Here is a 19,315-nt window from a genome sequence, read left to right as displayed (position 1 = left end):
AATGAAATTTGGCTTGGATAAATGCTCAAAACTTACCATACGACGTGGAAGAGTCACCAGCACTGGCGACATGAACTTCAAACTGGGTGAAACCATAACAGAATTGAATGCCGAAGATCACTATAAATATCTAGGGATCTGTGAAAGCGACAACATTAAACATGCTGCAATGAAATCAAGTCTAAAAAAGGAATACATTAGCAGGCTCAAGTCAATTCTCAAAACTGAACTCAATTTCAAAAACAAAATCAATGCCATAAACAGTCTTGCAGTGCCTGTCTTGAGATATAGCTTTGGTGTGGTGAACTGGCGCAAAGATGAAATTAAAAAATTGGATACAAAGCAGGGCTGTGGAGTCGGAGTCGGAGTCGGTGGAGTCGGAGTCGGAGTCTGGGTAATTTTCGCTTGATGGAGTCGGAGTCGGAGTCGGAGTCGTGAAAACTATAATAGCTGGAGTCGGAGTCGGAGTCGGAGTCGGAGTCGGTGGGAAAATACTTACTGGAGTCGGAGTCGGAGTTTGTGAGAATGACCGTGACTTCGACTCCGACTCCGACTCCAACTACTCTATCATGAAAACATTTGCTTTCAAAGAATTTTGAATATAATTTTTATGTACCACCAATCACTGTTATTAATGACCTTAACCATACAGATCAGGTGCGGCCAGCCCGGGGCACGCAGGCCAAATTTGGCACACGAGAAGGTTAGGTGTGGCCTGCGAGGTAATTCTCGAAATTATTTATGATTCAGGTACAATTGCAAGGCCAACCAAAATTTGATTAGCACGACCGCGAAATTTGATGATGACTTAAACAATAGTTCTGACGCATTGGCTATCCAGGGACCAGCCACATTTATCCCAGATCTTTGTATACGACCATAAAGTAGAATATTTCATAGCAGATTTATTTGACTTGAAATTTTTCTCGGTTCTTCGCATGATTCATTGTCACTAGATTTCTTGCATTCAGTATTTGAGCCCCCTTCTGAAAATTATAAATACCTATTATTCACAGAATTGCGTCTAACTATATTCGCAATTAGAAGATAACGTGTCGTCCAACATGCGGCTTCGCTTGTGCACTCGCAGCGAGATCGCCGACTAAACATTTGCACAAGATAGAGAGGCATGTTCACTGATACCGTCGATTTTGCTATGTCTAAACGTCGAATAATCCTGTCCTTGCCAAATGAGCCCAGTGGTATACAGATGCGACCCCCAATGTATGTTAGCAACATATTTATTGATATAATTCAGTCATTATCTTGCAAAAAAATTTCGCGCTTCGCGCGACCAGGGCCTGATTGCGCACTGCACAGTTGCATGACATATTGTTATCAATTTTAGAGCGTATTAATATAAGTCTTGTTTGCAATGTTACCTAATTCGGTTCGCTCCTATCGGACGACTGAAAAAGGTTACCAACATTCCAGTTGCCCGCGCAATGTTTCGTAAATTTCATGTGTCCCTTTGGCAAAAACTTGCCCACCCCTGATATAGATAAAATTATAGACATTACTTGCAAATTACAACTCAGTTGCAGAGGGGAGGAAAATGGCAATATGCGTTTTCGCGATGCAGTCAAAATTGATGCAATTTTTGGAATTATACCATGATACTGTGACAGAGCAAATGCATCGGCTGGTTTTGTAAAATTGTAAAAATGATGTAAACATGACCAAACGATGCTTCCCACTTGACAAAATTAAAAATATTTGTAGTGTAGCTTAGCTGTTTGGGTCGAACAAATGATTAAGAAAGACTGCAAAGTCCCAATCCTTGAATACTTGATTAAGTACATGTAGACTAGACATAGGCTATGGTCTTTGACTACTTAACTAAATTCCATTTATGACCAATGTCTATTAGTAGTAAGAGTGCGTGTGCTTGTAATCGGGACAGTGTGCAATGACAAAATTAGTAAGTTCAATCTCTTTATTAGTTGCTGAATCATACACAAGAGCTACACTTGGATTTTTTATCTACATTTCTATTATACAGGATTGGATATATCTGCCATATTTGAATGATTCATACATTTCAGTATATTAGAGAGTCCATGTTATAAAAACTCGAAAAAGGAAGGATATTTTGCAAATCTTTATTCTTTCATCTTAATTGCATAGTGGATAATTCGAGCTGTTCCACAATGAAACAATTTAGCATGCCGCCGTTAATCATATGTTTGCATATGTTTAATGGTTGTATGAAAGTCACTCAACCGACAATGTGGCATATAATTTTCGAAGTAAATTGGTAATAATGCAGGAGTCGGAGTCGGGAGTCGGAGTCGGAGTCGGTACGTTTAAAGACCCAGGAGTCGGAGTCGGAGTCGGAGTCTGTACGTTTAAAGATTCAGGAGTCGGAGTCGGAGTCGGAGTCGGTATATTGAAATGTGTGGAGTCGGAGTCGGAGCCGGAGTCGGTGGTAAAATTTACCGACTCCACAGCCCTGATACAAAGACGAGAAAATTGATGACAATGCACCACATGCATCACCCAAAATCTGATACACAAAGACTGTACATCCCCAGAAAAAAAGGTGGTCGAGGACTACAAGAAATTGAACAAACTTTCAAAACAGAAATCATCGGCTTGTCACAGTACATCAACAACAGCGAAAACATTTACTGCATACTCATTGCACAGGAAGACAAACAGCGCAAAACAAAATCTCTGAGCTATCGTCACGACAAGTACGTCAGAGAAGTCAACATGGAAACAGCTAACCTGTACACTAGGGCTGTTCAAAAATAACTTTTTTTTTCAGATTCCAGCCATTCACTGATTAAATTGCCAGGTTACCCTAAAAAACGTTGCACACCAAATTTGGTACGATTCTAACAAGTATAGGACTCCGTAGATCCAATTAAAAATTTTAATTTATTATGGAAAATTTAAAATAAAAAATTTCCTAATTTTTCTGCCAACCCCATGAAATTGTTGAGCTGTCTTCAAAGACGTTGCAAAACAAATTTGAGTCAATTCCGACCAGTAGAAGCGGAGTTATGTAAGTTTTTCGTTGATAAATCGCAGATTATCACCGATCAAGGATAATCCGAGGATTATCATCGAAAAACTCACATAACTCCGCTTCTACTGGTCGGAATTGACTCAAATTTGTTTTGCAACGTCTTTGAAAACAGCTCAGCAATTTCATATGGTTGGCAGAAAAATTTGGAATTTTTTTTTTTTTCATTTTCCATAATATATTAAAAATTTTAATTGGGTCTGCGGAGGCCTTTACTGGTTGGAATCGAGTGAAATTTGGTGAGCAGCGTTTTCTACTGCAACCTGACGATTTAAGAGGTGAGCGGCTTGAATCGGGAAAAAAAAGTTATTTTTGAACAGCCCTACTGTACACTGCTGAAAACACTGTTGCCAAACCCACAACAATAGCAAAAGCAGCACGAGTTCAGTACAAAAATGCAATGCTCAAAATGAGAGAAACGATATGGGAATCGATGCCTCTTCATGGACAGCACAAGAAGTTAACTTCACAGCCCCATGTAGACGAGCTTTCATGGACCTGGCTATCCAGCTCAGGCCTGAAACCGGCAAGCGAAGGATTCATTTTCGCAGCACAAGACCAATCGCTTCCTACAAAATACTATCGCAGAAGAATTCTGAAGCAAAACACGGACGGCAAATGCAGAATGTGCCACAACCAAAATGAAACTGTAGCACATCTCATGTCCGGCTGTGGTGCACTTGCAGCTACCGAATACACATGGAGACACAATAGGATTGGTCACTACATTCATCTTGAATTATGCAAACATTTTAACATCACCACTTCGACAAAAAATTGGTACGATTACAGCCCAGCACCAGTGACAGAAAACGAACAAGTAAAAATTCTGTGGGATGTACCAGTTATAACTGACCGCGAAATCAGGAGCAACCGCCCGGATATAATCGTCAAACTAAAAAAGAAAAGAGAATGCTTATTCATTGAACTGGCTGTCCCAGCTGATCACAACCTACTGCAAAAAGAATCAGAGAAACACTCCAAATACGCAGACCTCAAAATGGAATGTGAGAAAATGTGGCGATGCAAAATAAACATTGTACCGATAGTCATTGGTGCTACAGGGGTCGTGAGCAAAAAACTCATGAGGCATATCCATCAAATTCCGGGTAACGTTCGATTCGACATGATCCAGAAGATCACATTATTGGGCACTGTGCACATTCTTCGGAAGGCCTTGAATGCACCACTGGACTAAAATTACACTTGTGAATCACAGCATAATTTCTGTAATTTCGATTTTTCATCTTCAATCATCTCTTCCTCTGCTCTGTAACCCTTGCCAATTCTTCATCTGCTGCAATTCTGTAATCTGACTTCTCCGTGTATTGCATAGGAATAACAATTTGAATGTATTACTGAAATTTTAAAAATTTACTCCAATCTCGCCATTTTCCTTTGGGGGCAGGTTGCTCCCCGGATTATGTGTGTATCTACCAGTTTTACTGTGAATAAAGAATATAATAATAATAATGTCATGTAAAATCCGTGTGCAACTGTACAGTATGCAGTTATGCCCTGGTCGCGCGAAGCACGGTATTTTTTCAAAGGTAATGAATGAATTCGATCAATAAATATATTACTTGCATATATTGAGGGTCGCCTCTGTACAGCAATGGGCACATTTGGCTAGGACAGGAATATCTGTCGTTTAGACATAACAATATCGACGGTTTCGGTGAACATGCCTCTGTCATTTTGTGCAAAGGTTTGATCGCCGACGATCTCGCTTCGAGCGCACAATCGAAGTCGCATGTTGGACGACACGTTATCTTCAAATTGCGAGTATAGTTAGACTCAATTCTGTCAATTACGCGTATTCATAATTTCCAAGAGTGGGCTCCAATACTGATTGCAAGAAATATGACAATAAATCATGCGAGGTGCTAAGGAAAAGTTCATTCCGGTCAAATAAATCTGCTACGGAATATTCTAGTTTATGGTCATGGTCATATACGAAGATCTGCGATGCTATGGCTGATCCCCGGTTACGCCAATGCGTCGAAACTGATGTTTTAGTCATCATCAAATTTCGCGGTCAGGCTTATTGAATTTTGGTTGGCATTGCAATTTACCCAATGTTATAACTAATTTCGAGAATAACCTCGCAGGTTACACAAAAACTTCTCGCGGGCCGCGGTATGACCGCCCCTGATCTGTATCGTTACTAATAACAGTGATTGATGGTACATAATAGTCCTATTATAGTTATTATTAATAATTCAAAGATACCTTTGGAAGCAATTGTTTTCATGATAAAGAAGTTGGAGTCGGAGTCGAAGTCAGGGTCATTTTCACACACTCCGACTCCGACTCCAGCCACTACAGTTTTCGCGACTCCGACTCTGACTCCATCAAGCGAAAATCAGCCAAACTCCGACTCCACAGCCCTGCATATAACATTCGAAACGGCGTTTACGCGGTCGACCAGTAGAGCTGCCGCGATCGAAGTCTTTGCCACCCTGCCGTATTGTTGTCATAGCTTGTAACTCTTTGATAATAATCATTGAAGAAATTTACCCATGGCGATGGTTAATTGAATGTGTTGCCGATTAAGTCATGCCATGATCGCGTGTCGATATAATCATATCCAGATTCTTGGATCACATGCTCCAATGTCCTAATCTCAGGTTTCAGATGGTCATCTGTCACCTGCTCAGGTGTTGCCATGCTCATATTCCATTATGACCATAAATCCCCTCCCCTATGCTTACAAGTTATCATGAGAAATCATGACCGTACTCAAATAATGTGTGCCATTTAATCACATGCTAATATGCCCGAAGAATAGTGCCACCGAAACCCTGCTATATTTTGTCTTTAAATTATTCACCTAAGTGACGGTAATGATGGCGACACGCACAGACGTTTACGAATGAAATTATTCGATTAGGAATTTATCATTTAAGCAAAGGTATATCCGATCTTTGGCAACTTGCGGGATCGTGTTAAATAAATCAACGCACGTCATGCCGTTTGCGGCCTGCATGCTTGCAACGAGTACGCTAGAGCAGTGCTTCCCGACGTTTTGTCAGCTCACGGCCCATATTTATTGTAAGTGTTATTCTGCGACATACAATGAGAAAGCAACAAGTACAAACAAACTAATGACAAAGGAAAACATGTATACATATAAAATTTACTATTATTGCAAAAGTTGAACTTATATCATCAGATCATTATATTATCAGCCCGACTGGCATTATTTTCGATTGGAAAATATACAGAAATGTCGATAAGTTACCTAGGTCTACACCTATTTTCGACCAACCTTCACATGTATTCCAGAAGTTTGTTTATATGTAAACCTATACCATCAATATCATATCAATAAGAGCAGTGGTTCTCAACCTTTTTGACTTCGTGAACCCGTTTTGGACCATCACGGACCCCGCGGACCACCACAAGTTTTCGTTCAAAATTTACTCAATAATCGTGCAACCGCTATCTGGCTTGTGCAAATATTAACCGTATAGGCTACTGTGAAACTATCCAAAAATGACTTTTCGTGAAAATAGCATCATACTATATGTTGTGATTTGGGTATAGACTTATATTATTTCGAAGCGATTTTTGCAGCTGTATTTATTTTCTTGAAAATCCGCGTCTTCGATTTGATACGAACGATCATCAGTGCCGAAAATATTTCCACAACAAGAGGTGCTGAGGAATGTATTATTACCGCGTGACGCTTCCAAACACATCTTTTGCTGTGATCGCAACATATATGGCACCATAATTGAGAAACAGAGTTTTAAATGAACATATAACATCCAGCCTAGTCATTTCTATCATGCATCTCATCCCGAAGTTATTCTGGAATAGTGGTTATACAGTAGAAAATGGATTTCATGAGGAGGTTTAAATCCCTTCATTGGGACAGATTGGGAAAAAATTAGCGACTTTCCATTTCAAACGTGCCCGACGAGGCAACGAAACGTCTCTGAACAGCAATATGTTTGTATCAATAGGCTATTGGCAATTGGAGTTTGAACCGTGGGATATTGTATCTCCGACGACCATTATTGATATGAGTCCTGAAGTATTAGCAATTATGAAACGAAAAGTTATCATGCTTACTAAAAGGTTTCGCGGACCCCCTGAAAATGCTTCGTTTCGGACCCCCGGTTGAGAACCACTGAATAAGAGGATTGCTAGAATTCCATCACAATCGATGACGTATTTAATATAAAACTGTCACATTTACCATTGCTTCGCGAATCACTGTTTAGGAAGGACTGTGTTAGTGGTACCTACTTCTGTAACGACAGTTTCGGTGAAGACACTCTCGTCAAATACGCGAACGTCGCATCCAATAACCGGGCTTGACAAATTGACGCATGAAAGGTCGGAGTTCATTTGACATTGTGTTTCGTTGTAATTATACCTTGAAGTTTGAAGGGATTACAACAACATATAAAGCAAACGAATAGAACTTAATGTAGTCGTTGCAGTCATGGGAATGAAATGGGAGCAATTCTGAAGATTCGGATACGAATTATAAGCTTTTAACATACGACTTGCAATACAGAAATTGTAAGCCTTTTCTGACCACATTATGGTTAAGGTTGATAAATACCCCTATGCGTCTGAGATTCACGACATATAGTTGCGATTAAAATTACAGATATGGTTCTTAGACTGATGGTCTGAATACTCAATGATTTCTACAGACAAGTTTTAGAGGTCGACAGGGGTCCAAGATAGGCAACTATAATCTTAGTGTCCTTATTTCAATGTCCATAACACTTTGACAAAATATCGATCGTAGCATAATTCTACCTAAAAGGTATAGATATATAGGCCTACAAACTTCTCATTTTTAGATGTTATATTCCTGATATTATTGCAATATACGCAACTTTCCACCTTCAGAAAGAAAAACATGACAAAGCGTGACGTGATATAATTACTAATTAGCCTACCAACGATAAATCGATTTCCTGACACTCTGGAGCATCCAATATCTTTTTATGGCGTAGTCAAATTTGTGTTACAATTACGATTGTGTATAAGCCCCATACAAAGTATTTCGATGTGCTGGTATCCTCGCTGCTTTATATAACATCGACCTACCTCTCGCAAGGCTCGACTGGTCTGCCGTAGTTGTCGATCGGAGTCGTCATAATGGTAATGTTATCGTAACTGGCGTTTGGAAATGCAGTTGTGTTCTGAAGGTCTATACGACACCTGAAAATAGGTAGTATAATCGGGATAATAGGCGGTACCATTATTTTTATTTGCTCAATACACAAGATGTACAATTGAATAGTATATTCATATTGAAATGAAACCAAATATTTTCGGCTTACACTCACCAGGGGTCATCGTCAGCAACTAGTAGAGAATTCAACAGAACATCGTATATCAACAATCGTATCACAAAATATGACGTTACCAGGATGAAATGTCGAATACGCGAGCGTTAAATGTACTATTTTAGATGATACATGAACTCCTTTTGTTGACACAGCCTTGGTTGGTGTATTTTGATAAAAGTCGACTCCAAGGCACACAAATGAAAGTACTTAACAATTTTGCTTCGAGTCCCGAGTCAATTGAGATTTTTTAGACGCCAAGGAAAGGACGTAGGAAGGAGTGAAGGGAGTCATGCCATTTTTGCAAAGTGACTCGAGTTAAGTCAAGTCATCTGAAAACATCGACTCGAGTCTGACTCGACTAATGTCATGACTCGTTCCGTCCCGATGATGCCAAGTACGGCATCTAAATCCAAATTTGCCGAATGCCCAAAGAAAAAGTGTTGGAATCTGATCTCTTCTATTGTCTATTTAGACCCGTATTTCTTGACCGGTGTTTCCTGGTGGCAAAGACACACACTTAATTCATAGACATGTTATTTTTTGTTACACACCCGTCTTGGTATCATGGGCTGCGGGTAATTAGACTCGATCGGTAGTCGAACTATGACAGTTTTTGTGGTAAGTTGTATGCATTGACGTATACGTAGGGATGTTCGTGTTCCAAATCGAAACCCCGTCCTTTTGAAACGTCAACTCTATCTCCAATCTTTATTGGCTCATTTTGAATTAGGCAATTGGAGTCACGCTGTAGCGTTTCGGCTGGACAATACGACGACACTTTCCAAGGTAAAACCTAACATTTCTGAATGAATATTTGAAAGGGAACGGCAGCTGCGCGTCTCCGCTGCTGTAACCGTGGCGAAATTACTTGCACGATTTCTTCACTGGCACTTGCTGCTCCCATTTTCTGGACGCGACCTCCACATTACAGTTACATCAATAGGACAGTATAGTTTGAGATTACTTTTCCGAGTATTGAGATTTTAAGGTCCTTCGCTTTGAGTTTTTGCCTTGAAAACTCGGTTGGTCGTATTACATGATACGAAAGATATATACATTAAATCAAACGGATAACGAGATATATATGATTGCCTATTAGAATCATTCCTCAGTGGATATTATAATCAACCGTAAATAGTTTTCTGACAGCTTCTAAATCCTGTGATGCCGGTTTCTAGGCACAGGGCCTGTCCTATCGGATATATACTTACGAAAATCGTATTTCAAACATTCCAATGGTCCAATATTTATTAACGAACAAAATGTATAACCGATCCGATACAAATTCATTGATACTTGGTGTTAAGTAACAATTATTGGAACGTCACAGTAAAAATACCAAATAAGAATGGTCAAGGGAAGTTCCATTTAACAGCGAGCGAAACAAGACGATAGAATGGTGAATAGTAATAATTAAATTTCGAAATTAAATCACCCGACTGCATTCCGACAATTAATGATTTGCGTGAACGAAATTAAAATCGTGATCAACATATTGCTATACCTGCGACGTTAAAAAGAAGTACGTTAGTGCCAATTTTTTACTGAATAAAATATTATTTACATTCTCAACTCCAAATGGTTGAGATAAGCAAATCCCATCGATGATGACTATACCGAGCTCACATACGAATCTATTTACACGTGAGTGCATCATCAAAATAAAAACGGCTTCTGTCATGAAAATGTGTATACTGGAATCAAAACAACATCTATGATACGGTATCAGACCACGTAAGTTGACGTTGGCTAGATGAAATGCGAAACCTCAATAATTTTTCATGTATTATCATGAACAGTTATGAATTTATTTCTTCGGGCATTTGTGGGTAGCATAAACTTTTGTCACGCAACGTAGTCTCGATACCTCCAAATCAGATGTTCACAAGTTCATTTTGGCAGGTTTACTACGCTGATATGCTAGAATGAACATCAATAAAAGTATATAGACAGTGTAACACGCGTAACTATATACACTCCAGTTGTATGGAGAACTATATCTAAGAATTGTCAATGCAAACGACTTAACCATATTATGCATGGCAGTTTGTATACATACTAATATTTAACAGAATCGAATTACGTATAATACAAATTAGTATATTGCCATTGTAAGACAATATTACTATAAAATATCAGTAATTTTGTCTTTGAAATGTAGATTCAAGATCAGTATGCCAGATCAATCCATGTCTACGACGTCTCCTCTGTTTACTTCAATCACGTTCAGTTGCAAAGCTTGAACCCTGGCCGGAGGTAGTTCTGGAGAGGAACCTTAAGACCGACATTTCTCTTAAAACCGTATTGATGATGTTATTATTCGACATGCTGACCTCCATTTCTCCATTGACGGAACGATTCTGCCAGCCATGTAAGAATTCTTCTCTTCCCGCTCATCATGCGATCAGGAAGGTCGGAGTAAAGGAATGGATTCAGAGCGCTGTTTATCGGGAGAATAAGAAGGCCGGTAGGGAGATAGGCGTCCGACGGGATATCGATTCCTGGAATTATATGTCAGTAGGTTTCATTACTTTAATCGAGCCAGTTGCTATCAAAGTGTGGTACGCGTACCACTATAGGTGAACTCGAGAGCTACGTGGCGAGTTCGTCGTCTTTTTATTGCGTTTAGTCTATTTTTTCTATTTCTTGTAGTAGCTAAGAAGCACGAAGAAAATAACACGATGAATTAATTCAGATTTACAACAATTTCACGTTGGTAAGATTGGGTCTAATTTGCATCTGCTCCCAGTATAAAACTAAATCTCGAATGATTTCAACACGCAGTTTGACCTTCATATGAGACAAATGAATATCTTGGAGAGTGGCATTTCTACATTATTGCGTTCAACTCATGATAGTTCCATAATGAATATCTTCTGTTAATAACGAGCAGAAACGACACATGATCGATCAACTGCAGTGTTGACATATTTATATCTTAAACTGAAATATGACCGCTTTATATTGTGACAATTGAGTACTGAAATAACTTTGCGTGGACCGGACTCTGCCAATAGCATAAAAACTGCAACATATTTGAAATCACTGTTTGAACTATGCGTGTCATACATATTACATAAATTTCATAATTCAACATCGTCTAATAGAAAAATTGTCTGAGTCACTATATTTATGGATTGTGTTTATTACTAGTTGGACTGTCGGCAACTAATTTGTATTTCCTTGAACAGCTTTATCTTAGTATGAACGATGGAGGTGCTTCCACGATGGTTTTCGAAATAGCACCAACGCTTTCAGACTTCACGCTATCCCGAATTGCTGATCGCCGCGGATACATCCCATTCGTTTGCCCAGGCATTGAACCCATCCCAACCGATCACGACTTTGCTGATACAGCTAGGGATAATCGGCAATTTCGATTTTATCAGTTGAAAGTCTGGTCTTACATAAGTTTTAGTGATATTCGAAACACTGTCACCAGATGAATTAAGAATTCCAGGCTGAGATTGGTGCATAATTGGAGCATATTTAGTGTTCGGATTCCGACATGTGCTTCTAGATCAAAGAATTTAAAAGATTATGATTGAATAGAAAATCGGCTACGTTTTGATACCTGCTAATTGCAGAAAGCCCATGATACAGACTGGAACCCAGCAAAAGAAGTCAGACGCGAGAATCCTGGTAAGTTTGCGTTGCATTGCTGCATTTTTCTCCTCCCGTTTGTTGCGAGCCGTCGATGATTGCACAATCTTTCTGTTGGTGGCTTTTCTGTGGAATACATCAGAGGTGGTCAGTAACGAAGTACTTCTACTATTCAATTAGTTTTCCTGTAATTCTGGTACTTACTCGAGTAGATCTGATTTTCGCCACTTCTATTTCTACTTTGTAATATTTTGTGATCTACTTACTTACTTTTCGCTATTTTCAGTTTGTCAAGTAGAAGTAGCTTAATCATCCAAACAGGAAGATAGCCTGAGGAATTCCGGGACAGTTTTCGCGTAATATCTACATTTAATTTTCATAAAAGTTGATTAAAGCCCTGAATTTTCGTCGCGCTTCGCTCGCAGTGGTTACGAAGTGACCAGTATGATTTCACAAAAGTATCGGTAAATATAAATCAGTTAGCGGGTTGGCGTAGTTCTGTTCATACCGAATTGTCGAATTACGATCGTTTTCACAACTACTTGCTTGAGTAGATTTAAAGTCATTCCATTCTACTTCTACTTATAGTAGTTTTAGGTGGCTTATGCAATAAGTACTTCTACTCGTACTTGCGCAGATTTTTTCGTCGCTACTTCTACTTCTTCTTGGGTCGCTTTCTTGGCTACTTTGACCACCTCTGGAATACATGCAATGAGAGGAATAATATCTCAAAATATAGAATTACACTTGCCAACATAATGAATTTTTTTAGGCAGAATGTCTGAGAGCCATTTCTGGGGTTTTTGCGGTTGCTGATTACGAATATCACATTAGTTTTGTCCGATTGGTTCTCTTTCAGAAGATATTTATACCCCTAAAAATGCCCAAAATTACTGTATTTACCCTTAAATATTTTACTTGGCATAAAGAAAATCGTAGTTTTTTCTAATTTTATACTGCACATAAATGGCTAGTTGACTATGAAGAACCCTCATGTCATTTCGAATCATTCTATCAATATTAACATGACATGTTGCGGACATCAGAACAACAAAAGAAAGATACCAGGGCAGAGGATATATGAACCATTGAACATATTATGTCAGACCATTGCCGGAACCTTTCGAGAAACTGCACTAAATAGCTTACTGGCGAAAATCGTACAAATACAATTTCGATAAAACATATATCAATAATATTGTATTCCAACTGAATATTTCAAATTTACAATAAGTAGTTGACGTAAAACTGATTGAACTAATACCACGTTATTCGAGTATCTAGGTAAATACTCATATACCTGACTGGAGTTTATTCATGTTGATGATATCCGTGAAAGTATTTGATTATGATAAATCTAATACCCCTAAATTTATTGATGTTGCTGTATTTCAATTTAAAATAGTCTTTTATGTGTCAAAATAACAAGTAGATTGAATTTATAAACTTTATAGTACGACTAAGCCGATTTTATATCCAATTATCACCGCGAAAATGGGAGATTTTGGTCAATATAGCCCCATGGGTTATCCCCACAACAAGAGCCAATTTGAAAAAACCAAGGTCATATTCGGAATCAGTGCCCTTCATAACCCCCAAAACCACTCTTATTTGTCTTACTAAAATATGTGTCGACGAGTGTTATCAATGCAGTGCCGTTCTGTAGCGACACTTTAGCCGAGTTGGTCAGTAACGAAGTACTTCTACTGTTGATGAGTACTCGAGTAGTTTTCCCCTACTTCTGGTACGTACTCAAGTAGATATGATTTACTCTACTTCTACTTTGTGATATTTTGTGATCTACTTACTTACTTTTCGCTATTTTCAGTTTGTGAAGTAGAAGTAGTTGAATCCCCCAATATGAAAGATGACCTGGGGAATTTCGAGGCTGTTTTCACGGAGTACCGGCATTTAATATTCATAAAAGTCAAGTAAAGCCCAGAAATTTTGTTGCGCTTCGCACACAGTAGTTATGGAGTGACAAATTTGTTTTGACGAAAGTATCAGTGAATATAATTTAGGTGCCGGATTGCTAATGGTTCCGCTCACGCGGCATTGTGCCCATATCAAATATTTCATCACTGTAAATATGGCCCCACCATAACGTTTGAAACTACCGTTTCGCTGTCTAGCAATTATCTATCCTATCGTTATCTAGCAGCCCATGACGTGTCCTGCTAATCTGGAAAATCCGGCTTTTTGGAACGTTACACCTGTTTTAGCAGATCACCTTCGAAGCTTTATGGACAAAAGACATGAAATATATTTCCGCTTTTTAGAAGTGGTATTTGTATTTCACTTTCAATTCCGAGTATGATACTTTCACTTAACTGATAATTACTTTCAGTTCTTTGTCTGCATAAAAGCAAGTGTTGTAATGCCTCTATTTTCCGAAAAGAAAGATGCACTGAATATATATTTTACGATCCACAATATCTGTTAATAATGCACAAATTTTTGAAATCGTGTCGGATAAAACTTCTCTCTTCACCCGAACTTAGGGCCTTGTAATATGGGGTAGGGCGCCATGCCATGGTATTCTCTAAAACGGAATTGTATAGTAAACAAAGAGCTAGTATCGCATTTTAATATCAATACTATAATTTTCATCCCTTGATGCGCAGGAATGCTTATTCATATTCTGAGAAATTGATACCTCCTGAGATGCATCAATGCGAATCAAGGTCTCTGCACTTTCCGCATAGCTCAATTTGCTGCTTTTGACGGTCCATGCGAACGAGTTAAGACTGTTTTAAAAACTACTTACTTACTTGGGTAGACTTAAAGTCATTCTACTTCTACTTGTGTAGCTTTCTCGACTACTTTGACAACCTTTGCACTTAAGTAGATTCAGATAGGGAAGCCCCACAACAACCAACCTATTACCTGTAGCGCCGATATCGTCACCCCAATTCATAGCCCAATCTTATCCTCCCAATATCCTAACCGTAATTATCTGTAAGCATTTGTCACTCAATCGATCTGTAGATCATATATACCAGAAGTGCTAAACTGGCATCTTTCGTTAGCGTACTTTGCACACTCGACGATACCGTGCTCTGCAGTTTCTTCAACATGGCATGTGGTACAATCAGGGGTATCGGAGCATCCAATTCTGCTAAGATAGGGGTTGAGACGACAGTGTCCGGACCGTAATCTGAAAATGGTGGTTTCGGCACGGTGTGGCGTAGTTAAAGTAGGTAATTTTGTGTATATGTCAGGGCAGAACTGTTTGAAATGTGCTCCAGAGGCGGTTTCGATGAAACGTTGGTTCCATGCAGTCTTGCCTACAGCGACTTAAAATCAATGAGTTGGCCTCGCTAGAAGTAAGATCTACACTTTGGTCAGCTACGTCAAGGGCTGCAGCGTCTTTCGCAAGTCGGTCAGCGACTTCATCCCCTTCAATACCACAGTGTCCGGGACTCCATACAAAAGAAATATCTCTATGGCTTGCATGTAATAGATGGCGAGTTAGTTCTAATATTTGATTGGTAATATAGTTATTTTCACCAAGATGGTTTTTCAACTACAGCAATGCACTCAAAGAGTCACTCAAAATAGTAACTCGTATGGAATGTTCTGAAATCCATATCAGTGCATGGAATATTGCTCTAAGCTCAATTGAGAAGATTGTAGAGAAGATCGAGAAGATTGAGAAGGAGTACCCAGCACCGTTGATGTTGTTAGATCCATCGGTGTAAATTAGCATTCTGTTTGGGTATCGCTCAAAAATATAATCTCTGAATATAGCATCGACAATGTGACGTGGTGGATCGCGTCCGAGGGCTGTTTGCAATGATGTATCAATCATAGCGCATTTCAATAACCAAGGGCATATGGTACTACGTGCTGGGTTTGATTGTTGTGTTCTGATCTTGGAACGGTACTTGCGACAAAGATATTGGTACCTGAGGAAAAGGGGCATGTCGTTACAAGAGGCCTCTAATACTCATATAGGGGTGCTGGACATGGCACCGCAAGAGAGTCTCGGAGCTTGATTGCGGATTGCAATTATTGTCGTGAGGTGTGATTTCGGTGCGAAGAAGTACGCTTCCATGACATGCTCTATGATGGATCTTATCAGGCTCCTATACAGGGTTAATAGCGTTCGAGTGGATGCACCCCAAGATGTGCCGGATACCATTTTGAATAAATTCATGCGCTTTGCGCATTTGGATGCAACGTTAGATGTGTGTATATCTCATAGTTGAGTCTTTTGTCAAAGGTGTCACCTAAATATCTGAAGGATTCCACATTAGGGCTCTTCAAAAATGACTTTTTTTCTCAAATCGTACTGGCTACTTGATAAAATTGTTAGCTGACCTAATTTAAGCCTACACACAAAATTTGGTTCAATTCCAGCCAGTATCCGATTTGCTACAGAAGAAGAAAGTTTCTATTTATTATATAATAATGTAAGTGTTAGGCTGTCTATAGAAACGATGCTCACCAAATTTGGTTCAATTCCAACCAGTGAAAGCGGAGTTATTGCCGTATAAAAATTTGGATTTGAATAAAATAGTATTTACGGTGAGCGCAATTATAATAAATAAACAAGGAATCGGTCACCGTAAATACTATTTTATTCAAATTCTAAATTTTTCGACGGCAATAACGCTGCTTCCACTGGTTGGCATTGAACCAAATTTGGTGAGTATCGTTTGCACACTTTCATGGGGTGAACAGAAAATTTTCAAATTTTTTATTATTTATTTTTATATAATGAGTAGAAACTTTCTTCTCCTGTAGCAAAGCGGTTACTGGCTGGAATTGAACCAAATTTTGTGTGTAGGCTTAAATTATGTAACCTAACAATTTTATCAAGTAGCCAGTACGATTTGAGAAAAAAGGCATTTTTGAAGAGCCCTATTCCACATACCTCAGCTGATGACTTCCTAGTCTGAGTACAGGTTGTACATAATTTCGCTTTTTCGTGAAAGCCATTGCTACGGTTTTCTCGACCGATACCATAAAACCCCACTTTACACACCATCGATAGATCTGATCAAGGGATGATTGAATGTTTTGAGCAAGTTGGTCAACAGCAAGGCCCGTCTCCCAAATGGCACAATCGTCCGCATAGAGTCTCATGTCTGACTCGATGACCGTTGGGAGGTAATTTATCATAATGTTGAATAACAAAGGGCTAAGCACACTCCCCTGTGGTATACCATTTTCTGTGATGAAAATGTCGGATAACGTTGTCCCGATTCGAACTTGAAAAGTACGGTCGTGTATGAAATTGTTGATCCAAGAAAGACAAGGCCCCGAAATACCCATTTCCCGTAATTTATGGATGACAGCAGCCCTCCACACCATGTCATATGCTCTCTCGATGTCTAAAAAGACAGCTAAAACCGATCATCCATTATGGATAGCTTTGTAGGTGGCATCGTGTACATTATGGACGGGATGCCCGCCACGATTCTATTGTTACCATGTCATCGCTATTATAGCCTACTTGTGACATTGTAAGACAGGTGGCTCGAAAAATTGAAAAATTAAAAAAAAAATGTTAATGAACTGATCATCCAGAATATGGGTCATTCATCGCGTTATAGAAAGCCATTGTTCTGAGAAAATTGGATTGGGAGAATTTTGGGTAAGTATATGCTTCTGGAATCGATAACGATGCTGTATTTTGGAAGGAATGTATGCATATCTTTCCAGTATGGCACGCTTACCAAACGATTCATGCTGAGGATGTCGTTTTGATTACAATTTGACGACAAGTTGCTCAAATAATCGAAATAATGTTACCAAATCAAGTTCTTTTAGTGGATCGAATTTTATGATGACAAATATTTTAGTGGATAGAAATAGAAAGTTTTTAGCAATAACTTATGAACAGCAATACAAAACTCATTAACCCTATTTTGGAGTGGTCCATATTGCGATTTATTTGATGTTCTGTATTCTACCCATAACTCAAGTCTGCCCAAATAAGCTCGACGTAGCAAACATATTTCAATTTGCTTAATCGTGATGATTGAAGTGCTTGTAAAAATTTAGCACGCGGCGTAGAGAGGATGAACGGAATTAAGTATTAACCAATCAGTGGTATGCCAAATCACGCAGCTATCAACCAAGTGAGTAAACACCGCTTTCGGGGAAAACAATATAACTTGTAAGATACAGATCCACACCAATGAAGCGAGGCGGGGGAGTATCCATATCATGACGCAAAGGAATGCAACGTCGAGTTTGGTGTGATCCAATTCTACCTCGTGTCACACAAAAACATAAACGTAATATTTGATGAGTGATATCGTGGAAATAATAACGCGGCGAACACTTATTGGGGGTAACCGTCAATGTCAGTGTTTTCGGTGTGAGTATCCGATACTTTTGAATACGTGTGTTATGTTGAGTGGGCGAGACCCTTGTCATCAGCGTCTGCTAAATCAGATCTGTTGCAGCCTGAGCCTACCCTGTAGTAAAATGTTAGGAATTTAATACCAACTCGAAATCATATTACCCAAGAAACGCTGTTTAGTGTTCTAGATTTCATAATGACAATCCAACAAGTCGCTGCTGAAGAGCTTCGGCGTCCTAAACATAGAAGATATGCGGAAACTAGAAATCGCCAAGTTTATGTATCAGTTCCACTGCGGTCGTTGCCCCGAGTATTTCAATGACTTCTTTACCTCGGAATCAAAAGCGCACAAGTACAACACACGCGAGTCCAGGTCGTACAAATATCATATGATCGACCGAAAAGATCATCGCTCTATCAAATATGCCGGACCTGATGTGTGGAACAGTATCCCGCCGGCCATCCGACAGTCGACGAGCATGTCCACATTCAAGTCGAAATACAAGCAATTACTACTAAATAAATACAGTCCATCCTCAAGATTACCGGACCACGACTGACCTATCGATCTCGCTTCCCATGACATGCCGCCCTATTTATTGTCGCTTGCTTTTTCTATACTATCTTTTTACTTTCATTCAGTGTGCATGCCTCCTCTTTACATCGCCTAGGCCAAGGTGGGTGTCAGATTCCATAGACTACTCCATAGATTCCTTGTCGCTTCGACATCTTCCTGTCTTTTCATTGTATCGCATTTTTTGTGGTGTATTGAACTGATAAAATTGCTAATAAACCAATGATGATGAATGAATGAAATCATTTTGGAGAATAGAAACGAAAAATGCATCAATACTACTCACGAACATCAAGACAAAATACAGTGCAGTCTATATCTCCGATTACTTTACCGTTCTGCATTCTACATATAAGGTAAGTCCACCTGATTAAAATGCATGTAATAAACATTTTATCAATCGCTTTTGCGATGATGGAAGTGTTTTTGATAAATATGTAGACCTAGAATGTTTTACATTGGGCACGTTA

At 39.1% G+C, this 19,315-nt stretch overlaps 2 protein-coding genes across 4 annotated transcripts in view; both read right to left on the bottom strand.

Annotated features, from left to right (window-relative positions):
* Window positions 1-9,418, bottom strand: part of LOC145457006 (solute carrier family 22 member 16-like) — a 35,355-nt gene extending 25,937 nt beyond the window's left edge. Inside the window, exons 1-2 of one of the 3 annotated variants that reach the window (XM_080335159.1) lie at window positions 8,108-9,418; window positions 7,289-7,418 (exon numbers count right to left, since the gene is read on the bottom strand). In XM_080335159.1, the coding sequence (XP_080191285.1) occupies window positions 7,289-7,418; window positions 8,108-8,262 (285 nt within the window). In that variant the 5' untranslated portion in view covers window positions 8,263-9,418. Of the gene's footprint in view, window positions 1-36; window positions 7,419-8,107 lie in introns of all 3 variants that reach the window. The other 2 variants (XM_080335161.1, XM_080335160.1) reach the window with 2 other exon arrangements.
* A 1,095-nt stretch (window positions 9,419-10,513) lies between these two features.
* LOC145457012 (G-protein coupled receptor GRL101-like) overlaps window positions 10,514-19,315 on the bottom strand; it is a 59,602-nt gene continuing 50,800 nt past the window's right edge. Inside the window, exons 6-8 of the mRNA XM_080335170.1 lie at window positions 11,927-12,081; window positions 10,686-10,853; window positions 10,514-10,626 (exon numbers count right to left, since the gene is read on the bottom strand). Of these exons, the coding sequence (XP_080191296.1) occupies window positions 10,535-10,626; window positions 10,686-10,853; window positions 11,927-12,081 (415 nt within the window). The 3' untranslated portion in view covers window positions 10,514-10,534. The remainder of the gene's footprint in view (window positions 10,627-10,685; window positions 10,854-11,926; window positions 12,082-19,315) is intronic.

Source organism: Botryllus schlosseri, chromosome 15 (genome assembly GCF_051294905.1).
Source record: "Botryllus schlosseri isolate E-star chromosome 15, Bs_hap1, whole genome shotgun sequence".
In the NCBI taxonomy this organism is placed as follows: Eukaryota; Metazoa; Chordata; class Ascidiacea; order Stolidobranchia; family Styelidae; genus Botryllus; species Botryllus schlosseri.
This window is presented reverse-complemented; position numbering and strand designations above follow the sequence as displayed.